We start from the raw sequence: 21,956 nt of genomic DNA, 5'->3' as shown, positions 1-21,956 counted from the left end.
TACCACTGTGCTAGATACAGATAGATTCATGTTCACTTGCGGAGGAATGATGAAGTTAGGAAGCTGGAGACAAGATAACAGGAAGTATGTCAAGCCTTTCTGCTTTGTACTCGCCTTGCAGTTCTCTGAACACAGTCGAGGAAGCTGCAAATCGTACAATCTAAATTTGCCCCGAAAAGTACAAATGGAAAAAAATATTCTGAAAGAGAAAATTTCACTTGGCAGGTTATCGAAAAGCCAGGTTGCAGGGCAAGACCCTACAGGACCATACAGTATTGGGATACTACACAGAACATGTTACCTGGAAATATGAAGTTCAGACTGCTGAAGCCCTGCAAATTATTTCATGCTTTGGAATCCCTGTAAAATAAGTAACAAACACAGTGCTCAAGTAAAATATTTTGAGCTAATGCAAAACATTAAATGCTTTGAACAATACTTCAAAATACTGTACCTTTCATTAATACTCTGAAATCTCTGAGGTCTCTTGTACAGCGTAGGCATATGGCTCAGGCGTGGACTTTTTCAGGGAGACATCCTTCCAGCAAGAAGTATTGATTACATCTTCTTACATAACATTGATTTGATGTGTTTCTTTTTTCTTTAACTAAGTGAATGTTTAACTGTTCTGCAATGTCTGTTAATATCATTGTCTGTTGCATATAATTGTTCTTTTTCTCCCCAAAAGCTGCTCACATTGAAGTCTTAGAGGTCTGGTACATTTCAATAAAAAACTCAGTTCATAAAATATTATCATCCTCATTCAGAACTTTTTACATGATGAATCTCTGTCCTTAATAAACCTGTCTATGCCCACATCATACTTCCACCTAACTTTTAACATGGTTAAATGGGATAATCTAAGACTCACGGTGAATTCACCTACCAGATGGATTCTAGTGTTTCGGTCTCTCATTTTATAGATTTCATTCAATATGGCATGGTTTAGATAGCAGACTAAACGCATATTACCATCACAACTACACTACTATCCTTTGAGAAAAATACAGTATTATTAAAACAATCTGAATTTGACTGCTAAAATAAAATGGATTATTAATGTAACTTGTATAATTCATGGATCTTCTTTTCCAATATTCCTCTTGAGTCCTTCCACATGTTGCAAAAGGAAAAAGTAAATATCCACTCATTTTCTTTAGAATCTGCTCAATCTGTTGAAATACAGTAGTGGACTTTCCTTTCTTTAGCTGCTATGTATTCTCACTGTCACTCTTGCTTGCTGTTTCAGCATTTCCTCCACCAAGTGTTTATATAATCCTTATTTCCCTTGGATTACAGAAGAATTGATAGACTCAGTGAAGCAGAAGGAACCTCAAGGGGTCATCTAATCTATCACTTCCCTCAAACTGGGATCAATGATACCTTTATTCTTCTGGGCAGATGTCTGTCTAACTTACTTTTCAATACCTGCAGCGTTGGAGACTCCACAACCCCACTAACTGTACTTCACAACAACACCATTTATCACAGTGATCTATAACATGATGGTTCTTCTAAACGCACAGAGAATCTTGTTTTTTGGTCATTCTGATATTTAGAAAAAAAATCACTCTATTTTGAAGAAATATTTGTTTGAATACAGCTGAATTATCTGCTAGCCTACTAGTAAATTAGTAGAACTAGATATTTAATTCAAGGAATTCATTTTTTTTTTCGCAAGACACACTCAAGGCGGTTTTCAGTTTCAGACATATGATAAATGCACTTCACTTAATTAGCTGCTTATGAAACTGAAAGTTTCACCTAGACATGAGATATATTTTCCCCTCAGGCCCAGTAAATGTGACAGGCAAACTTTGTCTAGAATAGTGACAATCCTTTTGAATACCCCCTAGCACCAGTCTACAGTTTGGCTACAGCATCAATTTTAATGAAAAGCAAATAAAAAGCTACTCATTTAAAAAATGCTAATTTCCCAAACTGTCACAGTGCATTATTTTATATTTAACTGTACTTTAGTTAGTGTGCTTGTCTTTATCAACAGATAAGGGAACTTACAAGGAATTCCTTGTGCTTTATGAAGTAAGGGCAGAAGCATGTCTCAGTTAAGTGGTAGGTTTAACAGACAACAGAACCATATTTTATCCTAGTGATATTTTGCTTATATTGTGGACTATGTAAGACTATTTAAAATGATTTGCTCAATTTCTCCACCATTCCTTGTGGTTTACAATTAATCTTCAGCACTAGAGGGAATGGACAGGTTTGTACACAGTATTTTAACTGGGCCTTCTCTACCCTCTCCACTTAAGAAAGCCAGTGGGACCCATTAAGCACCAGACACTCATTCTGAGATTATGAACTAACAAGAAATGAGGGTCAGAAGAACCATTGGGCAGAATTTGCTTTTAAGATGAAAAGCAGTGAACACAGCACGAATGAGTGAGTGAAAGTGGGAACCCCAAAAGAAACACAGGAGGAATGAAATCTGCTAGAAACAGCGTTTTTTGCTACTAGAGGAAATGCCTTATAATTTCCAGAAAAAAATGGAGCTATTTGTAACTCCGAGGGCTACTTGTTTCAGAAAAGTTATTTTGCATGGCTGTAATTCACTTTTATGCTGCCTCATTTTCCTCAGAAGAGTAAAGTTTCCACCTCAGAACTGATTTATATGAAGAATTAGGCTTCTCTGTGCTTTGATACTGGCAGGGGTGATGCAAATCACTGGTCAGAGTCAAAGTAACCGAGACAGTAGTTGTTACACTCTTGACTCTGTTCCAAGGAGTAAGTCCATGACAAACTCCAGGAGGCTGAGTGAAGGCTGGGTTCCAAGCAAGGATCTTCTGAAAACATGTGGTTTCCCTCAAGTGCAGTAGGAAAGTTACAGGAAAATTAAAATACCTGATATGGCCTCTACTTGGAGGCACTTACAATCCATTACACTACATAATGTAACATTCGATGAGCAGGTGAGACCCCTAGGACTGGAAGTATAAGCTGTACTTCCTGATGGCTCAGGGACATTCACACATTTACTTTTGGGGGAATAAGATTGAATATGGAAGCAGTCGAATATGGAAGATGTCCAAGAAATATACAACAGCAGATTTTGCCCTACTAATGCATAAAGATAATGCACAGTCCTTCCATTTGGTTGGTTACATTGAACAATTGTGAATTTGATTAAAATATAATTTGACAAGGTTTAAAAATAGGGAGAAAATATGAGAGGTGGGCTAAAGCTAGAACAGACTTAACATTTTCTTTTTGGCACAGCAGTTTGGTCAATTTGAAGTTGCCATGGGGCAGCTTTACCTTGTAGAAGCATTGCTTTAGATAAATGATCCTCAATTCAGGGAAACAAAAATTAAAAGACTTTTACTAGGAATATTTTCAGAAGAGACATCTTGAATTATCTCTTATTTTTCTTGGCATAAACGTCATTTCTCCTTTTGTAAGATACTTGGAATAGCTAAGACTCAGCTACTCTTAGTGAGGAATAAATAGCATTTGCGATTAGAGTAAAAATAAGTAAAAGAATCTCTTAGGTCCTGTGATTTTGAATTTCTCTGAATTCCCTGAACTGAAAAGTTTAGCTGTAAAATTTGTCTTTCCTTAGGTTTTCGTCTTCTGTTTGTAAAGCTCCCCTGCATGAAATACCATGAAAAAATTGGTAATGTTCAGGACAACTTTGAGGCATAAACATTACTTTTTCTGCCGGTTCAAGAAGAGATCAAAGATTGCCTCTTTTTAAACAACTAAAGTACCGCCCTATAAAGCATTAGAGGACACATAATCCTGTATTTTGCCTACTGGACAGAAGCTCCCTCCTTTTCTCTATTTTCCTCAAAAGTTCATCACTGATGACCCAGGAAGTAGATGGGAAAGCACAATATAGGAAGAACGTAAATTAAAACTTTCTTCTTTTGCCTCTGAAACTTTTCTTCAGAGGAATTCAGAGGTGAGTTGATGAGAAATTCTCCTAGATACAAAGGTTTGGCAGAAGCCTCGTTCCAAGGGGTCAAGTAGAAGTTAGCAGGATGGAAAACAGAAGGACTGATTTGTGATTCTGTCTTGATACCTCTCAGAACCCAGTGAAATCCAAATACAGGTTTGTTTGGATTCTCCCCCCACCCTGCTCCAGACTTTGTCTGAAAAGGAGAGAGTTCTGTGCTGATGGATGAATTCATTGGGAATTCTGACTTTCAGTTTGTGAGACTATCTTTTTAATTCTGCACAATGAAGAATGGACCCCCTACAGCTGTCAGTGTTTATTTTTGTAATATAAAAAAGCAAGGTATTCTCTTTGTCCATGTGTTTTGTTTATGGTATGGTATGAGCAAAAAATGCCAGACAAACTGTCATTTATATAACTCTAGTGGCATCAATAGCATTTCACAATTGTAATGTAACATAGAATTTGGTTATGAGTGTTTTAGCAAAACACTGCCATGAAGCCCATATCTAAAGCTGTATTTATAGACATTTTTGATTATGACAAAGAGACTTATATGTATTTACCCATAATGGTAATGCTTGTGAAATCAAGGTGCACTCATGTAACGGAAATGCTCATAAAGTGAGCCTGAAGTTTGTTAAAAGCAATACTTATGGCCTTGCGGTTACATTGTTTGTTGGTAGTATCATGACAAAGGGCATTCATTCAAATCAGTGATTCTTCTCATTTTTATTTCCATGGTTTTGTAGTTGCATTAATTTCTACACTTCTTTCTGTGTTGTATTCTTACAGAGGATTAAAAAGAACTAAAGAGCTGGCTGCTGTAATATTTCTTGAATGACATGTAATTAGTAGGCACTTTTCTAGAAACTTGACAATTCAGAAATCACACTGAATTCCTGCTGCACTGCTCCTCATAAAACACTGCCACATTTATTCTAATCGCACAGCTGTATTTTTCAGATCAGTTATTCCTGTTTACACTGATATTTCCTTGGGACCAGTCATTCACAACATACTGGAGATGCATCTGCTTTGATGACCATGTAAATATAAACAAAGCAATGATCTGTAAATTGTTGGCATTGTTAATGCACCCACCTTAGTTGAATGATAATCATTCTAATGGAAATACTGTAAAACCAACACTGGCCTGAAAAGCTGCATGGCGTTACCCAGGACATTTTAGACATGACTTCTGGAGACCTAGGAGTGCATTCTCTACTTATGGTGCTGAGTACTTGATTTATTTGGAGTACTCAGATGAGCGATCACTACTAAAACACTCAAGAGTCTTCTCTAGAGGGGTCACAGTTTTGAAGTCTTCACTGCACATTTCCTACTTGGAATAGGGTCGGTCATCTGTAGTCTATGCTTTCCAGGGTACAACCCCCATCAATGTTTACATGCACATACACGCAAGAACTCGGCTGAAATTCTTTAGAAGCAAAATAACACTGCTTTTGAAGAAACATTCTTTGGTTAATTTTGAAGGAAGAAGTGAAAAGAGGTAAAACATGATATTTCAACATGACAAAGAACAGAAAGATACCAAATAAGAACAATCTCTCTCTAGTTACTGCTCAAGCATATAACATACCCAAAGAAGAGTAATTTATCTTTGATTATGAAAGCAATAGACCTACTACAAAGGGATATACTATCATAAATATTATACACATTTTGTAAATTAATTTCCAGCAGTAACAATCATGAAGAACATAATGAGTGACGAGAAATCAATTGTCACTCAACACAGTATCAAATCCCTGCTGATTCCTACCTGAGAATTTTATTGATTGCTGTCTCTTTTTCTAGAAGATTTCTTGCTCTGATGCTGAAAACAGATTTACGGAGCTATAAAATCAAGAAAACAACAGAGTACTTTTTAACGGCCATAAAATATAGCATGTGTATTGACAGAACAGTGAAACATTATGGTGCAAGCATATGAAATACAGATGAATACAGATATAACATAAAATAGATAATGTTCACCACTTTAAAGATAAGATTTCCCCAATTTGATGCACTGATACTGTTTTCCAGGAGAAGGGAGGTAGAAAAAGGTCAAAACGGTCACACATATAGCAAACTCATTTGGGAATGTACCTTATCCTCTGGCTGTTGGATTCCCTGTCCCACTCTTTGGCTAGTTCTGGGTGCAAAAAAGTAGACAGCCTTGTTGATTAGCACTATTGCGATTCCCTTTATTTTCTTCTTATTATGTATTATTTCTAATTATTTATTTCTTTTTTAACTTGGTTGGCCAGTTCACATCTATGTCATGGTACTTGCCTCCTACTCCTCCACTTTGGTTTTGATTTGGCTGGATCACATGCTGGAGATGCCTCTCTCCCTTTCCCTTGACTACACAGAAAACCAAGGTAACAAAGTTTAGATGTCTCAGTTCAACGCCTGGAGTTAGGTGAGATGAAACTACGGCTCCTGTTTCTTTTGAAAGCTGGAACGCCTTCTTTTTCTTTCCTTTGTCATCTTCCTTATCAATTTTTTTTCTCTCATGTAGAGAGAAAAATGTGTGGGGAAAAATGTACTTACGCTTGCCTCTGGCAGTGACCAATGCTTTAGGTATATTCTTGTGAATGCTGTTCAGGACTTCTTGGGCATTAAATGAAGGAGTGAGATACAAGAAAATTCAAGCCCTTAAATCCTAAGCAAGCAGTAACAAATGTGACAAATCAAGGAACATATCGTAGCTGAAGAACTGAGCTGAGGAATTGTGTCTATGATGAACAAAATGCCTCAGGTACCTTGAAAGACTTACTCTGTAAGCTATTTGGAGATTGTCATCTTGAAGCAATTGAGAGAGAATTAGGAGCTCTTAGCAATATTAACTCTGTGTTTGATCAATCTGAAATGATATCTTTAGGTACGTTTCTTTAAAACTATTTATTATAATACTGGATTTATTTAATTGTCTAACTTAAGGACTTAAGTAAAAGATTTCCTAAACATTACCTCATTTTTTTCTATAAAAAGGCTCCTTAGAGCCACAGTCAGCTGACAAATAATTTTGCCAATGCTTCTCTCAAGACTTAGATTGGCTCTGATTCATTGTAAGATGTCTTAATGTGGAGAAAAATAGCAGAAAAATAGAAATAGCACAGAAAAATTTTAGAATGTGTTGACTTATACGGGCTGTCCTCAAAAAAAAGCCAATGTTTTTTGAGCCATAACTGTAACAACAAGCTGCAATCTCTTTCCTAACACTTGCCTTTTAAAGTGTCGCTCCTTTACTCTTTCTAAAGTCCTAGTCCATCTCTATTTCTAGCCTGTGGAAGCTAGTAACACAGAAGGTTATTATCTGTAATTCTTTGAATAAGAAAAATACAAAATTTTGTTTTGAAAACACGATTATTTTGGGACTCTCCGGGTTTCTAAAACCCCTGCAATTTGAAAACTGAAATAAATTATGCAACCTTTCAGAATGTAATTTAGAAAATAAGGTAGTGGGATTTCAGATTACTTTAAAAGGACTAACAGAATTGTTGAATATCTGAATATAATAAAAAATAGTTGCATTACCTGGATATCATTAACATCATCATAAACGGAAACAGTATCAGATAAGCCAGTCAAGTATTGTGTATGGGTACATATATCTTACGTCCAAATATATCTGTTTAGGTTTTAATGCATTTGCAATACCTCATCACATGTTTAGTGGATTTATCAGCATGAAGCCCTACTGCAGATTTAGATCTAACTGACAATGGTGAGAGCAATGGCAACTTTTTTGCATTTTTTTCTTCTATTTTTTTCTTTTCTTTTTTTCTTCTTCTAATGTCAGTGATTACTAACTGCACTTGCAGAGAATTGATTTCTTCCTCTCATTTTAGGATTGAAGAAAGAAACTTCCAAACCTCAGCGGTATCTATCCTTTTACAAGTTGTTAGCTATTAATATACTTAGGGCTCAGCTAGAAATGCTAAACTTTGGGAAATTGTGAAGGAGGAAAAACAGCTTTTTTTCAGTTTGTTCTTTTTTCCTGTTATAAATAGTTTCTTTTGAACAATTGCATCAAACATCAGAGAGACAAGTGTACTGCCTACTGATGTGTTATGTCCAATTCTTTCTAATGCCTGTTCTTTGCTTGTTAACGTGCCTTAGAAACAGGACAGATTTCAGACACAGAATGCATCAATTTCCTCTGAGATTTCCAATTTTTGCTCACTGAATTTCAGAAAAAAAATGAAGCAAATCTTTTTTCCTGAAATAAGGAAAAAGCTCTTTTTTCTAGAGCTTCCTATCTGGTAAAGATCATATCTTTTAGATATTTAAAGCAGGTGTTGCAACAGCTCACCATTAAGTGTATGACCAAAAACACAGCAATTCATCCAGGCTGTCAAGCAGGGATCTGCTCTTGAAAAGCAGAGTAAGGAGTCTACTCCTCTGGAAAGACTTTAAAGCTCCGGAGATGGCACTTTTACTGAGATCTTTAGCCAAGCCAAGTGATAAGCTATTGAGTGCCAGCAAGTAAAACGAACATTTCAAGAAAAGCTGCTTACAGGGCTAGACCAAAGGCTATTTATATCTGACACATTTGCCTACTGGGGACTGTTGAATCCTTGTTCTAGGGAGTGAAACCCTGAACTTTTGATGCCCAGAACACCCTACTTAACTGCTGGCAGCTTTGCTAGGAGAGCTCTGCATGCCAGTGTTTGGCCACCATCCAGCCAGTGGCTCAACATCGACGGAGCCAGAGAGAGAGAGAGAAAAGCAGCAAGAAGGAGTACAAATCTGGAGCCACTGTGACAGAGGAGAAAATACTGGGTTCTGGCTCCTCCTCCCAAAGCTGCTTATAAATTTTATCCAGTGGTGCTTAAACCAAAAAATGCCTAAGAAATCACGGGATCAGGGAAAGGATCTGGAACATGGGGTGTTTCAATATTTTTTTTTTTTTTTGCGCAAAGAATGCATTTACTTCTCCTGCACTTTTTTTCAGAAGGACTGGCAGTGGGAATTGCACTTGAAGCAGTAGTGTCCTTGAGCATTAACTGTGGTCTGAGCACACCTAATGGACTGAGTTTTAGGTGAAGCTTTGTCTTCCTCCTACCCATATGCGCCTTGTGACAGAATTTAGACAGCAGCAAGCTATCTAGTTCCTTAATGCAGGAATCCTTCAACATGCACAGGATCCTATGTTTTGATGCCTAGGGATCTCAGTGATCCAAAATGGAAATGATGATACAACTTAGGCACTTCTGAGGATTATGGCTTTAAAGATGGCCATCCTCAATGCTCTTTAAGACTCAGAAGTTCTGTTTGCTTCAGTGATGAATCCTGGTGAATTTATGTTAAATTTAAAATATCCAGAAGAAGCAATCCAAGATAAATATTTTTAGACATGCGCAAATGATCCATTTCTCATATATAAGGGAGTTCAGCAATCAGTCAAATAACAACAGGCATATGTCAATGTGTCTACTAGAAAAAAAATCAAGCATTACTACATATTTTTAAAACATGTGTCCTTCTTTCTATATTACATAAATAAACCAAAATGCTTCCTATCTAATTTTCCAAATTTGCATAGCACACCAGGCAAATGCAACAGAACTGTACAAACAGAAAATGGGGTTGATGATCACTATTTTGTTTAATAACATCTAGATGCAGCATGCTGGTATATACGGAGGTTAGCAATTAAAAACTTGTGATACCTGCCGAGTTCTTGAATGTTGCAGAGGAAATTACTAGCAGTGTTAATGTAGAAAAGACATTACTTGATCAGACGATGTGGAATTAAATAAGTACACTATACTCTACTGAGGTTATTTTAGGGGATATTTTTCTAGCCTGCTGGGTTTTTTATTATATATTGTGCTGTGCTGTGAGGACACCCTCAGTGTATCATTATTAGCCATTATATATTTATTTATGCAGCCTATAAGTAGGCTCAGTGTAGAAATAACAGTACCACATAACATTCTGCCATAGAGCATTATTTCTTAGCATAAGACACTGTCCTAAAATCACCTAACAGCACCTGATTACTGTTAAATGTGTTCTCTACAATGTATTTTAAAGAACTGCTGCAGGTTACTTTAATCTGTGAGGAACAGTGGCGACAGGTCAGCAAATTACTATTAATACTTCCTCGATGAAAATATTTTAGATGGAAAATATGTTTTTCTATGAAACCAAGAGTTAATCTCATGTTTTGGTTCCCATAGTCTCTTGAGTTTATTTATACAGGTGTGTCTGTGGACACAGAATTAGGAAATCTGTAATGCTTCTTCCACAAATCCTGGGACCCTCCACTGCTGCTGACAGACAAAATGACTCAATCCTGTTAGTGTGAACTTGAATTCTGCATTCCTATGAAATTCCATTTGTACAAAAGGACTAGGACAAAGCAATACACCACTGTAACCTTTGTAAAAGAAGCTAAATCACACAACATTGTTACTCTGCAGTGTCATCTGCTGCTTTGAAACAGTACTGCACACATTTTAACTTGGGGGATTTATTTATTTACTATATATATAAATAAATATAAAAAATTCCAGACTTTCTACCCTGGAAAAATAAAATTCTTAACATAAAACTAAAAGCAAAGCAAAACAGGACAGCACCTTTGCACGAAGACAGCTAACGACTGTGGATCAGTTCCACAAACCAGGTGTATCCGCAAAGCAGTGCTGACTTCAGGGGATCTAGGCCAATTCATAACAGCTAAGATACGGCTCAGTGGTTTTAAGTTTTGAGAAATGCTATTCATTGTCAGCGTTTTGATATATTTTGCTAGTGACATTTTGCAGTGCACAAATCCCAGCAAGCATTGCATAAAGCAATTGTCTTCAGCTTGAATTTGACGAAAAAGTGTATGCTACCAACAGGTGAAACCTGCAGTGATGTAGTGTATTATTTTTATTTCATACCACTGCAGAGCTGGCAGTAGAGGTAAGTGTTGGGGGTGTTTTGCAATGCAAACTGAGACAGAGTCATGAGTCAATAATGAGATATCAATGTCTGAAATGTTTAGGTGTCTATGACAAAAGAAAGTGCATGCACATGCAATATATATTTTTAAGGTAATCTTTTAATTGTTACATGAATATGAGGAATTTTAGCTTAATAGCAGCATTTTACATGCAACTGCAAGACCATATGGGAATATTCTTCTGCACTATGCCAGACATTACAAGCAAGGAAAAAAAATCCAAAGCTTCTGTTTCAGTTTTAGATTTGCTGGATGCCAACTGATGGTTTATGCTGACTTGCTAAATGAACAGACTGCTAGATATTATATCACTATTTAAACATGCACAGCTTCTAAGAATAATAACAAAAGTCAGTACCATAAAGAAATATATTAGAATTACTTTTAAGAAACAGTGAGGAAATATATATTTGGACAGAAACTAGTCAAGGTTTGAACGTTTTATAAAATTTAGGACATTTCTGGCCTGTGAGAGTTTTCTAGGCAGCCTCTCAAATGCAGACATAATTATTTGTTCAACAATATTCTGCCTGTGCATCTTTATCTTGATGAGATCAGACCTTACCAAAATGAATGTAACAAAAATACGAAGAGTGATGGAAGGCCAGACTGCATAAAGACTGCAAGTTGCTGGTAGGTACATAGCAACATTTTCAAAAGAATGTAAATAGTTCAAGTGTCTAAATCTTATGGGAATCAGTGGGACATTTCTTAAGCTTTTTTGAAAACCTTGCTTAATACCTATAGAATCTTAAAAGATACAATTACAAAGGATCTCTAGAGATCACCTAAGCCCTTTTCCTCTCCCAGAGTAAAACTAACTATTTTCATTTGGACTTTGAACACCTGGCCTTTGGCAAGGTTGCCCTATATAAGAAATAAGCTCACTAAACAGTCAATAAAGTGGTCTACTACTAAATAAGTGCCATGAGGAGCCAAGGGCTGTGCCTTTTGATCAGATGTACAGAATGAGAAGTGGGCACAATCTCCTTCACTCTCTGCAGTCATTCTCCTGAAATAGCCTTAATTCCTTTTCTATCCCTCAGCTGCTACCTGTCTTTTCAGGAAAGTCAAGCTCTTGTGACTGATCTTCTTTCACAACAAAGTACCATTTTAAAGTAAGTCTGAGAACACGAACAAGGTTAATATTAGTATATTCATAAAACCCCAAAAGACTTCTGGGGGGGACCATAAAAGTCCCTGATCTCAGTTACATGTGGGAACAGCTCCAGGGATGGAGCTGAATCCCTCCCTTTTATGTCTTCTTGTATTGTGGTTGGATTTTTTTATCTGAGCTTTTTACTTTCAGTGGTCTAACAGGTAGAGTTTTGGCAAGTGCAACATGGGACAGGTTTGTTTTATTTTCTGTCTTTACTTAAAGCAGGAGCCAGGGAGACCTATGGCAAAAGCTAGTTAAGAGTACCGTACAGGTTACTCCTGGTAGCCAATAGCAGTGTGGACCAATGGTCAAGCTGACTCTGAGACTCTGAAGTGGTTTGGAAGTTTCAAATGGGAGGTAATTTGGGTTGAGGGAGCAGGAAAGAACATTACTTCGGGTTGTACAAGCATATAATTCCCTCCACTAGAACAAAGGGTTTACGACTATATTTAATCAGCTTTTGTGAAGGAGTTTGCATGAGGGAGACTGAAGGACTTGGAGGAGTAGTCCTGGATCCTGAGCAGAAGCTTTCCTGAGGGGAAAAGGAGAGCACAAGGCTCAGCTAGAAGGGCTTTTCTGTAACGCACGTTGCCTCTCCCTTAACTCCATAGAAACACTTACTCTTTTCCACTACAATGCGGAAAAATTTTGCTGTGTCTGAATTCTGTTTGATTGAAGAAACAGTAGGGGTATGATCATCCCCTTGTGTTTTAATGCATCTTCCCAGTCTTTGTACCAAACCTTTGAAATCTTTAAGTGCACCAGTGATGAAGCAGACAGCTAATTCTGGAAAGAAGTGTTGAATTACAGCACTATGAGAACAGCAGAGTATCCAGTCCCCCATTTCCTTTCTCTCAGAATGTAATTGAATATTGGTCTTTTTCAGGCAGAATTTTGACCACACTGTGCAGATGGAAGAGTGACAAAGCAATTTAAAATCATCAGTAGCCAGAGGAAGACCATAACAAGAACAGTGTCTTGTTATTATTGCACTTCTATATTCTCTACTGGAGGCAAGCATGGTCACAAAAGGAAAATATTACCAGCGGAACCGTGTACGTGAAAAGATATTTTAATGAGAAAATGTACTTTACAAGTTTGTCTTTTTCTGTTTTGTGTCTAAATTGATTGTTTAGACACAGGGGCATAGGCACATTGTTATGTGTGCTTTATCTGAAAACAAACAAAAACTTTGAAAACGTATAACAGAAAAAGAAGTATCCTAATTAGTTTTCCAAAAAGAAACTAAAATACTTCACTGCATTTTCACATACTAACTTCATTAGAAAGGTCTGGAGGAGAACAGCCATGGGATAAAAATGATCTTTTTTGAAAATAAAGACTGTAATGAGCAAGAAAATGATAGACTCATAAGCCATTCTCATTATAGGAGGTAAACTGTTTTAATGGCTTTTTTGAATGTTATAGTTATCTAGATTTTGGCAGGATCTTGTGATTGATATAAATAGGTAAGAGCGAAGCACCTGGCTATGTTTAATTAACAAGCTTTACAAGGTAAGTGAAATTGTAGGGTAGAGCTCTACTCAGATACTCAGTAAAGAGAGATTAAGATAAAGTTTGAATGAATTTTGTTCATATATATGCTCAAAGTTCTGCAAGAATTATTTCAGAAAGAATGCAGTATTTATTACTGTTTAAAAATAAACATCCTTTTCTGCTTGTAAATCATGTTTATTATATTGCTGTTCCCTTTATTAGTTTCTGCTATATTCAAAATTAATGTGATAAAATTATTCTTTCAAATTACCCAGAGAAAATAATAATCAGCAACATAAGAGAATGCTATTGCACTTTTTGTGCCATTATTGTGCTTTGCAAAACAGAATGCTCAAAGTTAAGTTTAGAAGACTTTGCTTAACTTGGGATATGAGTTAATTATAACAAAATTAAGTAGAAAATCACTTCCAGGAACGACAATTTATGCAAAATATTATACCATTTTTTTTAAGAAGGAAAAAACACAAATAAAGTTTATGAGCAAATACAAATAAAGCTTATGAGCATGGCTTCTCTCCCGATGACTTTCTGAAAGATATCTTGGGACACCCTGCCTACATTACTGCAAGGTATGCCTTAGAAAAGCTGAAAGGCTATTTCAGCTCCGATAATTACTAACACTTTCTGCAAGGAAAGGTACTTTCAGAATGCTCTCAGAATATATGTGGTTCTTTTTGCAAGGAACAGAATAGTTAATGAAAGAAGCTCAGCACTGATCAGAAAAAGACATGCTGGAACAAATTGCTACATTAAGCAACCATATCTTATCAAGAATAGGTGACATGTCTCAGCAGCTCCCAAATGGAGTATCTATGATGCTAACCAAATATGCATTAAAAGTTGTGGTCAATCTTGTGTGTTGAATTTGTGTGTCAAATTGTAAACAGATAAAATCATAAACTTTCCCTGAGGTGCTAAGAAGCACTGATTTCTACATAAATCAAAGGGAGTTGACCTCCAACGAAGTACTCAAACCCTTCCAGAATAAGGCTTATAATTGGGTTGATGTTTGTGTTCCATCCTATCTAACTTTAATAGATATCAGCAGGATCATATCTGGGAATGGAGCCAAATAGCCTAAAAAATCTGGTACAAAGCTCAGCAGTCTGTCTGCTAGGCAACATAGGTCATCATGAACATACCACCCCGATGCTCTTTTCTGTGCACTGACTCCCCATAGAATGCAGAATCCAGTGCGACGTCTGGTGCTTAATATTCATAGTCCTCCATGGTCATGGATCTGGCCACCTTAGAGATCAACTCTCCCTTTCCGACCGTGACCCCTCATGATACAGCTACATTGTGTTTTAATTATGAGATCAACAGGAGAGGCAAATAGTGTGGGAGGCTGAGCTTTCAAATGAGCTAGACCTTTATTATAGATCTTGCTCCCAGAGAAAAAAGAAAGGCTACTAACTCCACTGCTTGCACAGCGAAAAACAGAACTCATACAGGGGAGAGGAAACAGAAAGGAAACTGAATGATAAAGAGAACAGAAAAGAGAAAATACGTTTGCTGCTATCCAATTAATCTTACAAACGAAGAAATGAGGGGGCTGGCCTGTTTATATTATTTCAGTTAAACAGGAGATGCTCAGAGTCTGAGCTGTAAAGTACATGGATATATTAGAAGCTGTTCTGCTTTATTTTTTAATTCACTCCGGCTGTGCCACTGCTGTAAACAAGCACATGGGTATCTGTACCTATTGAGTCACAGGCATTTTCAAAATTCATCTCAGAAACCCGTCTGTTTTGAAATATAATTTAACAGCAATGTGCTGTGTCTAAGACAAGCAACCAACTTATTAATGTCCTCCTCATTCAATTTTTAGCAAGGCCTGCTGAAAGTTGTATGTCTCTTATTCTGACATGTTTTTGTGTTCCTCTGTTTCTAGTCTTGCTGGACACCAGATCTGTTGTGAACCTTACCATTTGTTTAGTATTTTTCCCCCTGAATCTTGCAGTCACTGTCCCTCAAGCTCTTGAAAGAATTACCACAGGAGACGTCTTCATTTTCTGCCAACTTCCTTTCTTCTCATCTACCCACTCACACAAAACTCATCTGTATACACACATTTCATCCAATTCTCCTGTACAAGAATTTGCTGAAATATTGGTTAGCTAAGGAATTTCCTAGAATATTGTGAGTAATTTTCATACAGCTGTTAAGCATAAAAGAACCTCCCTCACTGTCTCTGCAAACTCCCTTTCTCCCACATCTACAATCTTCATTTAAATGCCATGACTGTAATTTCCCCTTTTCATTTGTTTTTAATCCCTCCCTCACCTACTTTTTCCATGAATTTTACAATGGCACTGCTTACTCACGGCACTTTTCCTCACCACTCTTCTTTCTTCCACTAGAAAGTATCTTTAAGATACTTTTTCTATTACAACAACCTCTCCCACTAGAGGCAGCCTCATCAACCTTGCCAGGTCTGCTTTCCTTAATGAAAGCCAAGGATCTTCGAGTCACGGCCTGCAGACCACAGCGGGCTAGGCTATCTTAGCATGCAGTGAGAAGGTCAGTGAAGAGATCAATGCGTGTAAGAAAATTTGCTCAGCAGAACCTCATGCAGAGAGTAAAGAACAACCATCTCAATCCCAGCTCAGTTGCCTAGTCATCTGACTACGAGTGAGCCTCTCTCTAATTTTTCTCAGTAAAATTTCCTGTCTATGACGCCATGACATTTCCTGCAATGTTAAGTCCAGTGAACCCTAGAGAATCACAGTCTTACACATTCAGGTACAGACAGTCATAGACGGTTCAACCAAAGCATTGTGCTAAGCTGCCTATCAAGCATCCACAACAGAGATGGCCCAGGCTTGGCTGACATGGAATACAGAAAAATGTACATGGCACAGTCTGTCCCTACCCACCTCGGCATACCTTTTACTTCTTAACTTTCCTCCACACGGTGAGAGGGAACTCTGAGGAGCCTTATAAAAGATTATAGGCATTAAGGTATCTAAAAGCGATTTTTAATACTAGTTTTTGGTTAGTTTATTACTTTGACAGTAGTTCAGTTTTTTGGAAGAGCTGGAAAAATTTCTGGGGCTTACAGACTTAACTAAAAAAAAAGGAATATAGTAGAGATCTCTCTTTCAGGAAGCTGTTCTTTTGATTTGGCATATATTGAGAATCAAAATAATTTCAAACTGCTTGCCATTATGGTCATAGTAACATATATCAGTAAATGTATATGAATAAATACACTTTTCATTTATTTTGAGAAGATTAAACACCTCCAAAAATGAACTAATACAACTAAATTATACTTCCCTTTTACAGCTAAAAAAAACTTTTCAAGGAAGTAGGTAATTACAATACTGAAAAGACTACCATATCTGTTATATAAGAGAACAAAGTAAGTTTTGCTTTATCCGTCATCATGACTTAGATGTCAGATTGATTTTTGAATATAGAAACAATAGCACATATACAGCTGCGTATTGCAGAGAGGAAGAAAAGAATAACATTGCTGAACTGGAAGTAAGGGACGGTATGTATTAAGTGCTGTCCACCACTCCAGCAGGCGCTGAACACAGAAATGCTGATATAAATCCAGTTGGAAATGAAGAAGCTAGCCACATTACAGCCACCACAAAAGAAAGAAGGAATCAGATCTGCCAGCAGAATCCCACCTTTTGATCCACCCTACTCTTTCCCCAACTACAATGCAAAAGAGACATGAAAAGTTTCTGAAGTCATCACACCATCATCAGGAGTAGTGGGAATGCATCCTACTAGGCACTGGCATTAGTAAAATGGTCAGGTTTCCTTTTGACAAAGAAAAGTAAAGTAGGTACGCAAGGTTCATATTTAAAAGCAACCAGCCATTCCAAGCTTGCTTTAAGGATAAGATGCTTTTAAGAAGATCTGCTCATACAAAAATGAGGTTGCCATGGCAACTGTAACTATAGAAAGCTGGAGTAATTACTTTGACAAAATCCTACCTAATGCTTTCTTCCTCATAATAAGAATGTGTAAATACCTTGTTTCAAGCTACATTTATCAGAAACATTACTCATCATTGATTCATCCTCAGAGGCATAGAAATACAAAAGTGCACGCTTAAGGAAAATTGAATAGTACAAAAGCAACTTTCAAACAATTAGTTCAAAAACAAAAGTCAGATCATGCATATTTGCTCTTGGGAAGAAGTGAAAAATTGAAAAGAATGCAGCATTCTATTTTCATATTGCAATATCTCATTGAATAAACTATGTGTATTTATCTATTTTTAAATGTAATCAATAAGGGTTCACTTCACTTTTGTGAACAGCGGACAGCAGGAGCTAAAAACTGCTATTTTGTATTCTTAAAATACCTTAATGGAAATAGATCGATTGAATTGTTGCAGAGCTCTGCATTGCACCCTGCTGACTTATCTGTGCGGTCAGGACAAGTTTAAGGTCTCTGTTTAACCCTCCACTACATGGCAGAGATGCACTCCGATTTCCCTGGCACAGTGTGTGAGATCCATCATTAGCAATATTTGGGGTAGTCTTGCTGACCCCTATGCTTGTCAGTTAATGGCTCATCCAATGTTTCTGCTATGCTTCTTGGAGCAGATAATGTCCATACAGGCTGGACTCTTTCCTATGGCTTTCCCTGTTTGATAAAAAATATTTTACTGCAGAACTCCCTCTCAGGTCTTCCTGTTCAGCTTTGGTTTACTGATATTGTAGAATACATTGGCCACAGAAATGAGTGCTTGCACTGAAATAGGGATGAAAATTAACAGTATTTTGTAATTTGGCTCTCTTCGAAATTAACAGTATTTTGTAATTTGGCTCTCTTCGTTCATTATTAGAAAAGTATTGCTTTCCCTAGGTCTGCTTCCTGTCTGTACTAATGCTGTTCTGGGTTACACAGTTGCAAATCGCATACTAAGAAAGCCAGAGTTATACTGTAAAATTGTAACACATACCCTCTTTCTCTTCCTTGTCCACGATTCTGTGACTTTGAATGTACTTATAAATCCCATAATGTTCATCATCAATTGAAAGACTGTTCTTTTGTCTGGTTAGAAAGTCACTAATGAGTTACACAATATTGTGAATCATCAAGAAGAGATATCAGCGTAAACGCCATTAGAAACTGGGACATCAATATCGTTCATGAAGCGCACTGATTTTTTTTCAGATCCTGTTGCTTTGCAAGGTGCCAGAAGTCACACAGCTGTACTTAAGCTGCTGCCTCATTGTCATCACCATTCCAAACAGTTCTGATATTTTCCAGATCCAACTATGCCTGTCCAGCTGGGAGACTGTCAACATTTAACACAACGGGTCTCAAACGCATGTGTTCAGCCTCTGTTTTCTAATGACTCCCAGACCTAGAGAGAGGTTAATGTCCTCTAAATAATTAGAATAATTTTTAAATTTCTCCTCAGCTCCAGTGACTCTAGAGAAAACTCCCTTCAGTGCAGTGCGCCCTCAATATTGTAGCAATGGTAGCAAGCGGCTCAGAAATTCCATGTGAAATTCACAAGCTTTAATTTTCCACTAACCTCTGACCGACTCACAGCAAGAATATTTTAAAGAATCGGGTTTAGAAGACGGATGCATTAAAAAAATTATGTATCAAATCCTGAATTTTGAAGTCAAAGGAAACAGGACAATTTAAACCAAATGAGGATCTGCTGTGAGGTCTGTTTAACCAACCAAATTAAATACAGCCCTTTATCCTGTCTTCAGTTATCTTAGCTTGTGTTCAGAGCTTTATGTAATTTGACAGACTCCAGAATTGGAGGTCTTTCCTCACAGTACTTAAGAAAAGACATATACTGCCCTGTATTCTAGATTTACCTTTTGATCAATGTATTTGTTTTCTTCAATTGCAGATCTTTTAGAGTGGTCACATGAGGAAGAAGACGCTGAAGGAAGTCTTCGCAGCAAACAGCTGGTATCTTGTTGCTGACGGTCAATAAACTGCTTCATAAAACTTTCCCTTGTGAACAAATGGAAGACATCGATGGATTAAAAACGCAGGAAAAATTAATGTTTGGTTTTTTGCAATGTGCCACAACCCATTAGTGCTAAGATGCATAAACTGCAAGAGGAAGATATATAGAGGTATAGATGGACAGACTGCGGAAACAAAAACTGATTAAGCTTAAATTCAGCTATCAAAGAAATACATTAACTGAATGGCAAGGTGGATAGCTTGCATGTAGCTTCAAAGAAAAAAAGTTTTGTTCCCAATTATAATAATTGTTTTATCTATTTATTTACCAATTAAAGTGTTAAATATTTAAAGTGCCTTTTGTAGCTTTCAACTCTTCTTGAGTTCATTACATGGTGAGCTGTTACTTCAATGCTAATCAAATGCTGATATAATCCAAAGGAAACACACCTTCTGTAAGAAATTCTTTCTTCGAGATTTCAAACAACATCTGTTCATATAACTGCTCTGAATGCCAATATTAAGCAGTTTAGCAGTTCTCTGAGTGAGTCGCATATGCCACGTTTACGTCTTTGAAGTATTTCTCTTTACAAGAAATGCACATTTATCCTGCTGTGTTTTAAGTTTAGTGGAGATGAGCTATTCCCAGTGTTATAAGTAATCTGTATCTGGAGAGAGAGTTGCACAAAGTACAGTTGCTTCAGATTTAAAGATCCGATTTCCTAGCGATCAAAGTTTGAAGTTTTTCAGTAGTTAGCAGGATCACATATTAGGTTAGAGTATGCTGGGAAAAACACAATTAGAAAGAAATACCATAACAGACTAAGACTAGGAGAAAAACACCCTTAGTAAATAACTAAACAGTATTGTGGAACTGAATATAAAGTATCTGTGATGGCTTCTTAGCATGTGGAAGTTTTTTCTTTCTTACTCTTCTGTGCAGCATCTTTCTCTTCACGCAGCTAAGACGACACTAACAGAACAATTCAGTTGTATTAGCTTTTGTATGAGTTTAACCAAAATAAATGTAACCTCAGGAGACACACAACACTACGAACCATCTTTCACATCATCTTCTCTCCCAGTATGGGCTTGCTGGGGATACTGGAATGGGCAAAGCCTGTGTGGCCAACCTGGGCTGTAATCTCAGTTTTAGTAGCCTCTATGTGCTGGAGGAGCCCTTAGATTGCTCTCATCTGCTCTTGAGACCATGTTAAGAATAATTGCACTATAACTGACTATCTAGAGGCCAACTAAAGATCCGGTCCTTTGCTAAGCTGTATTTTACAGGACAGCGATACCTGTTCAAATCCAAAGAGGGGTCCAGGTCATCTCAGCATAACTGCTATCCGACAACCTATGCATGTGACCCATTCTGATGATTTGTTGCTACTTGATCATATTTTAAAAAAGTTAGATTAGAACTGATTAGACTGCTAGCTGACCATCTCAGCCAAGAATCTAAAACTCAAATGGGAGTGAAGGAACAAAATGCACTTTCTAATCCTATTCTGCTTGTATTGGTTATACCACTTTTGGTCAATCTAGTTGCTTTCATGAACATGTTGATACAGAGTGCTACAATTTTTTGAAAGTAAAAATGGGGTAAAAATAAAATATCACTTGCTTCGGACTCTAATCCGACTCTTTCACTTTGGATTTTCTGAAGTATTTGTTTAATCCACAGGCAAAACAATTAAATATTTTTGGTGCTTTGTGGTACCAAAGCGACTTACAGCATATTAGTAAAGGAAGTATTTCAATACCTTATTTTTGGAACTGTGAAATCGGAAGGGAGCTTGGAGATTTTCACCATTTGTGGCCTGTTAGGAAATTTTTCAAAGATGCGTAGACGCAATGGAAGCTTCTCCTTTGTATCTGCATTTGCCTCGCTTTGTTTTAGCTAAAAAAAAAGAAATGAAAGAAATTATAGAAATTTTTGCTCTGTAATATTTCAGCCTTGTTTTCCAGAATCCAAAGAACAGTAACAGCAATCAGCTAACGAAACAGAAGATGGCAGCAAAGAACTATAGAGTGTAAATTTGATACTCAAGAGTTTACGGGTCGGCTTGTGCTACAAACTGACAAATACCCAACAATTTCATATACCTTTATTTGAAAGTAATAAAATGTGAAGATTGCTAATAATCTTAATTTTAAAATATGAAGCATGTTACTGCTAATTCAATATGGTTATTTCTATGTTTTCTTCACAATTCCATAACACTTTATCAAGGAAATAAACATCCAAGCTCTTTTCTTATTAGGCACATCTTTCTGTACATGTTGACAGCTCTTCGATATTCAAACAGAACACAGCATTTAAAAAGAGAGCAATTACTTAAAATTTTAAAGGCATCCAGCTCTCAGAATACAGAACTATCAGGAAAATCACATTTAGATGAGTATTCTAAGTAGTAAGAACAGACTCAAAAGTGTCCGTTATATCAGCATACTCAGATACTGAGCTGCATCAAATCATG

The 21,956-nt window shown here is 36.9% G+C and overlaps 1 protein-coding gene across 6 annotated transcripts in view; it reads right to left on the bottom strand.

Annotated features, from left to right (window-relative positions):
• NALCN (sodium leak channel, non-selective) overlaps positions 1–21,956 on the bottom strand; it is a 241,937-nt gene that overhangs the window by 39,347 nt on the left and 180,634 nt on the right. For all 6 annotated transcript variants that reach the window (XM_068927818.1, XM_068927834.1, XM_068927848.1 and 3 more), the window contains 3 exons: positions 21,240–21,376; positions 19,377–19,518; positions 5,703–5,776 (listed from right to left, as the gene is read on the bottom strand). In XM_068927818.1, the coding sequence (XP_068783919.1) occupies positions 5,703–5,776; positions 19,377–19,518; positions 21,240–21,376 (353 nt within the window). The remainder of the gene's footprint in view (positions 1–5,702; positions 5,777–19,376; positions 19,519–21,239; positions 21,377–21,956) is intronic.

Source organism: Struthio camelus, chromosome 1, assembly GCF_040807025.1.
Source record: "Struthio camelus isolate bStrCam1 chromosome 1, bStrCam1.hap1, whole genome shotgun sequence".
NCBI classification, from domain to species: Eukaryota; Metazoa; Chordata; class Aves; order Struthioniformes; family Struthionidae; genus Struthio; species Struthio camelus.
Note: the sequence above shows the minus strand (reverse complement) of the source record. Positions and strands in the feature narration are given on the sequence as shown.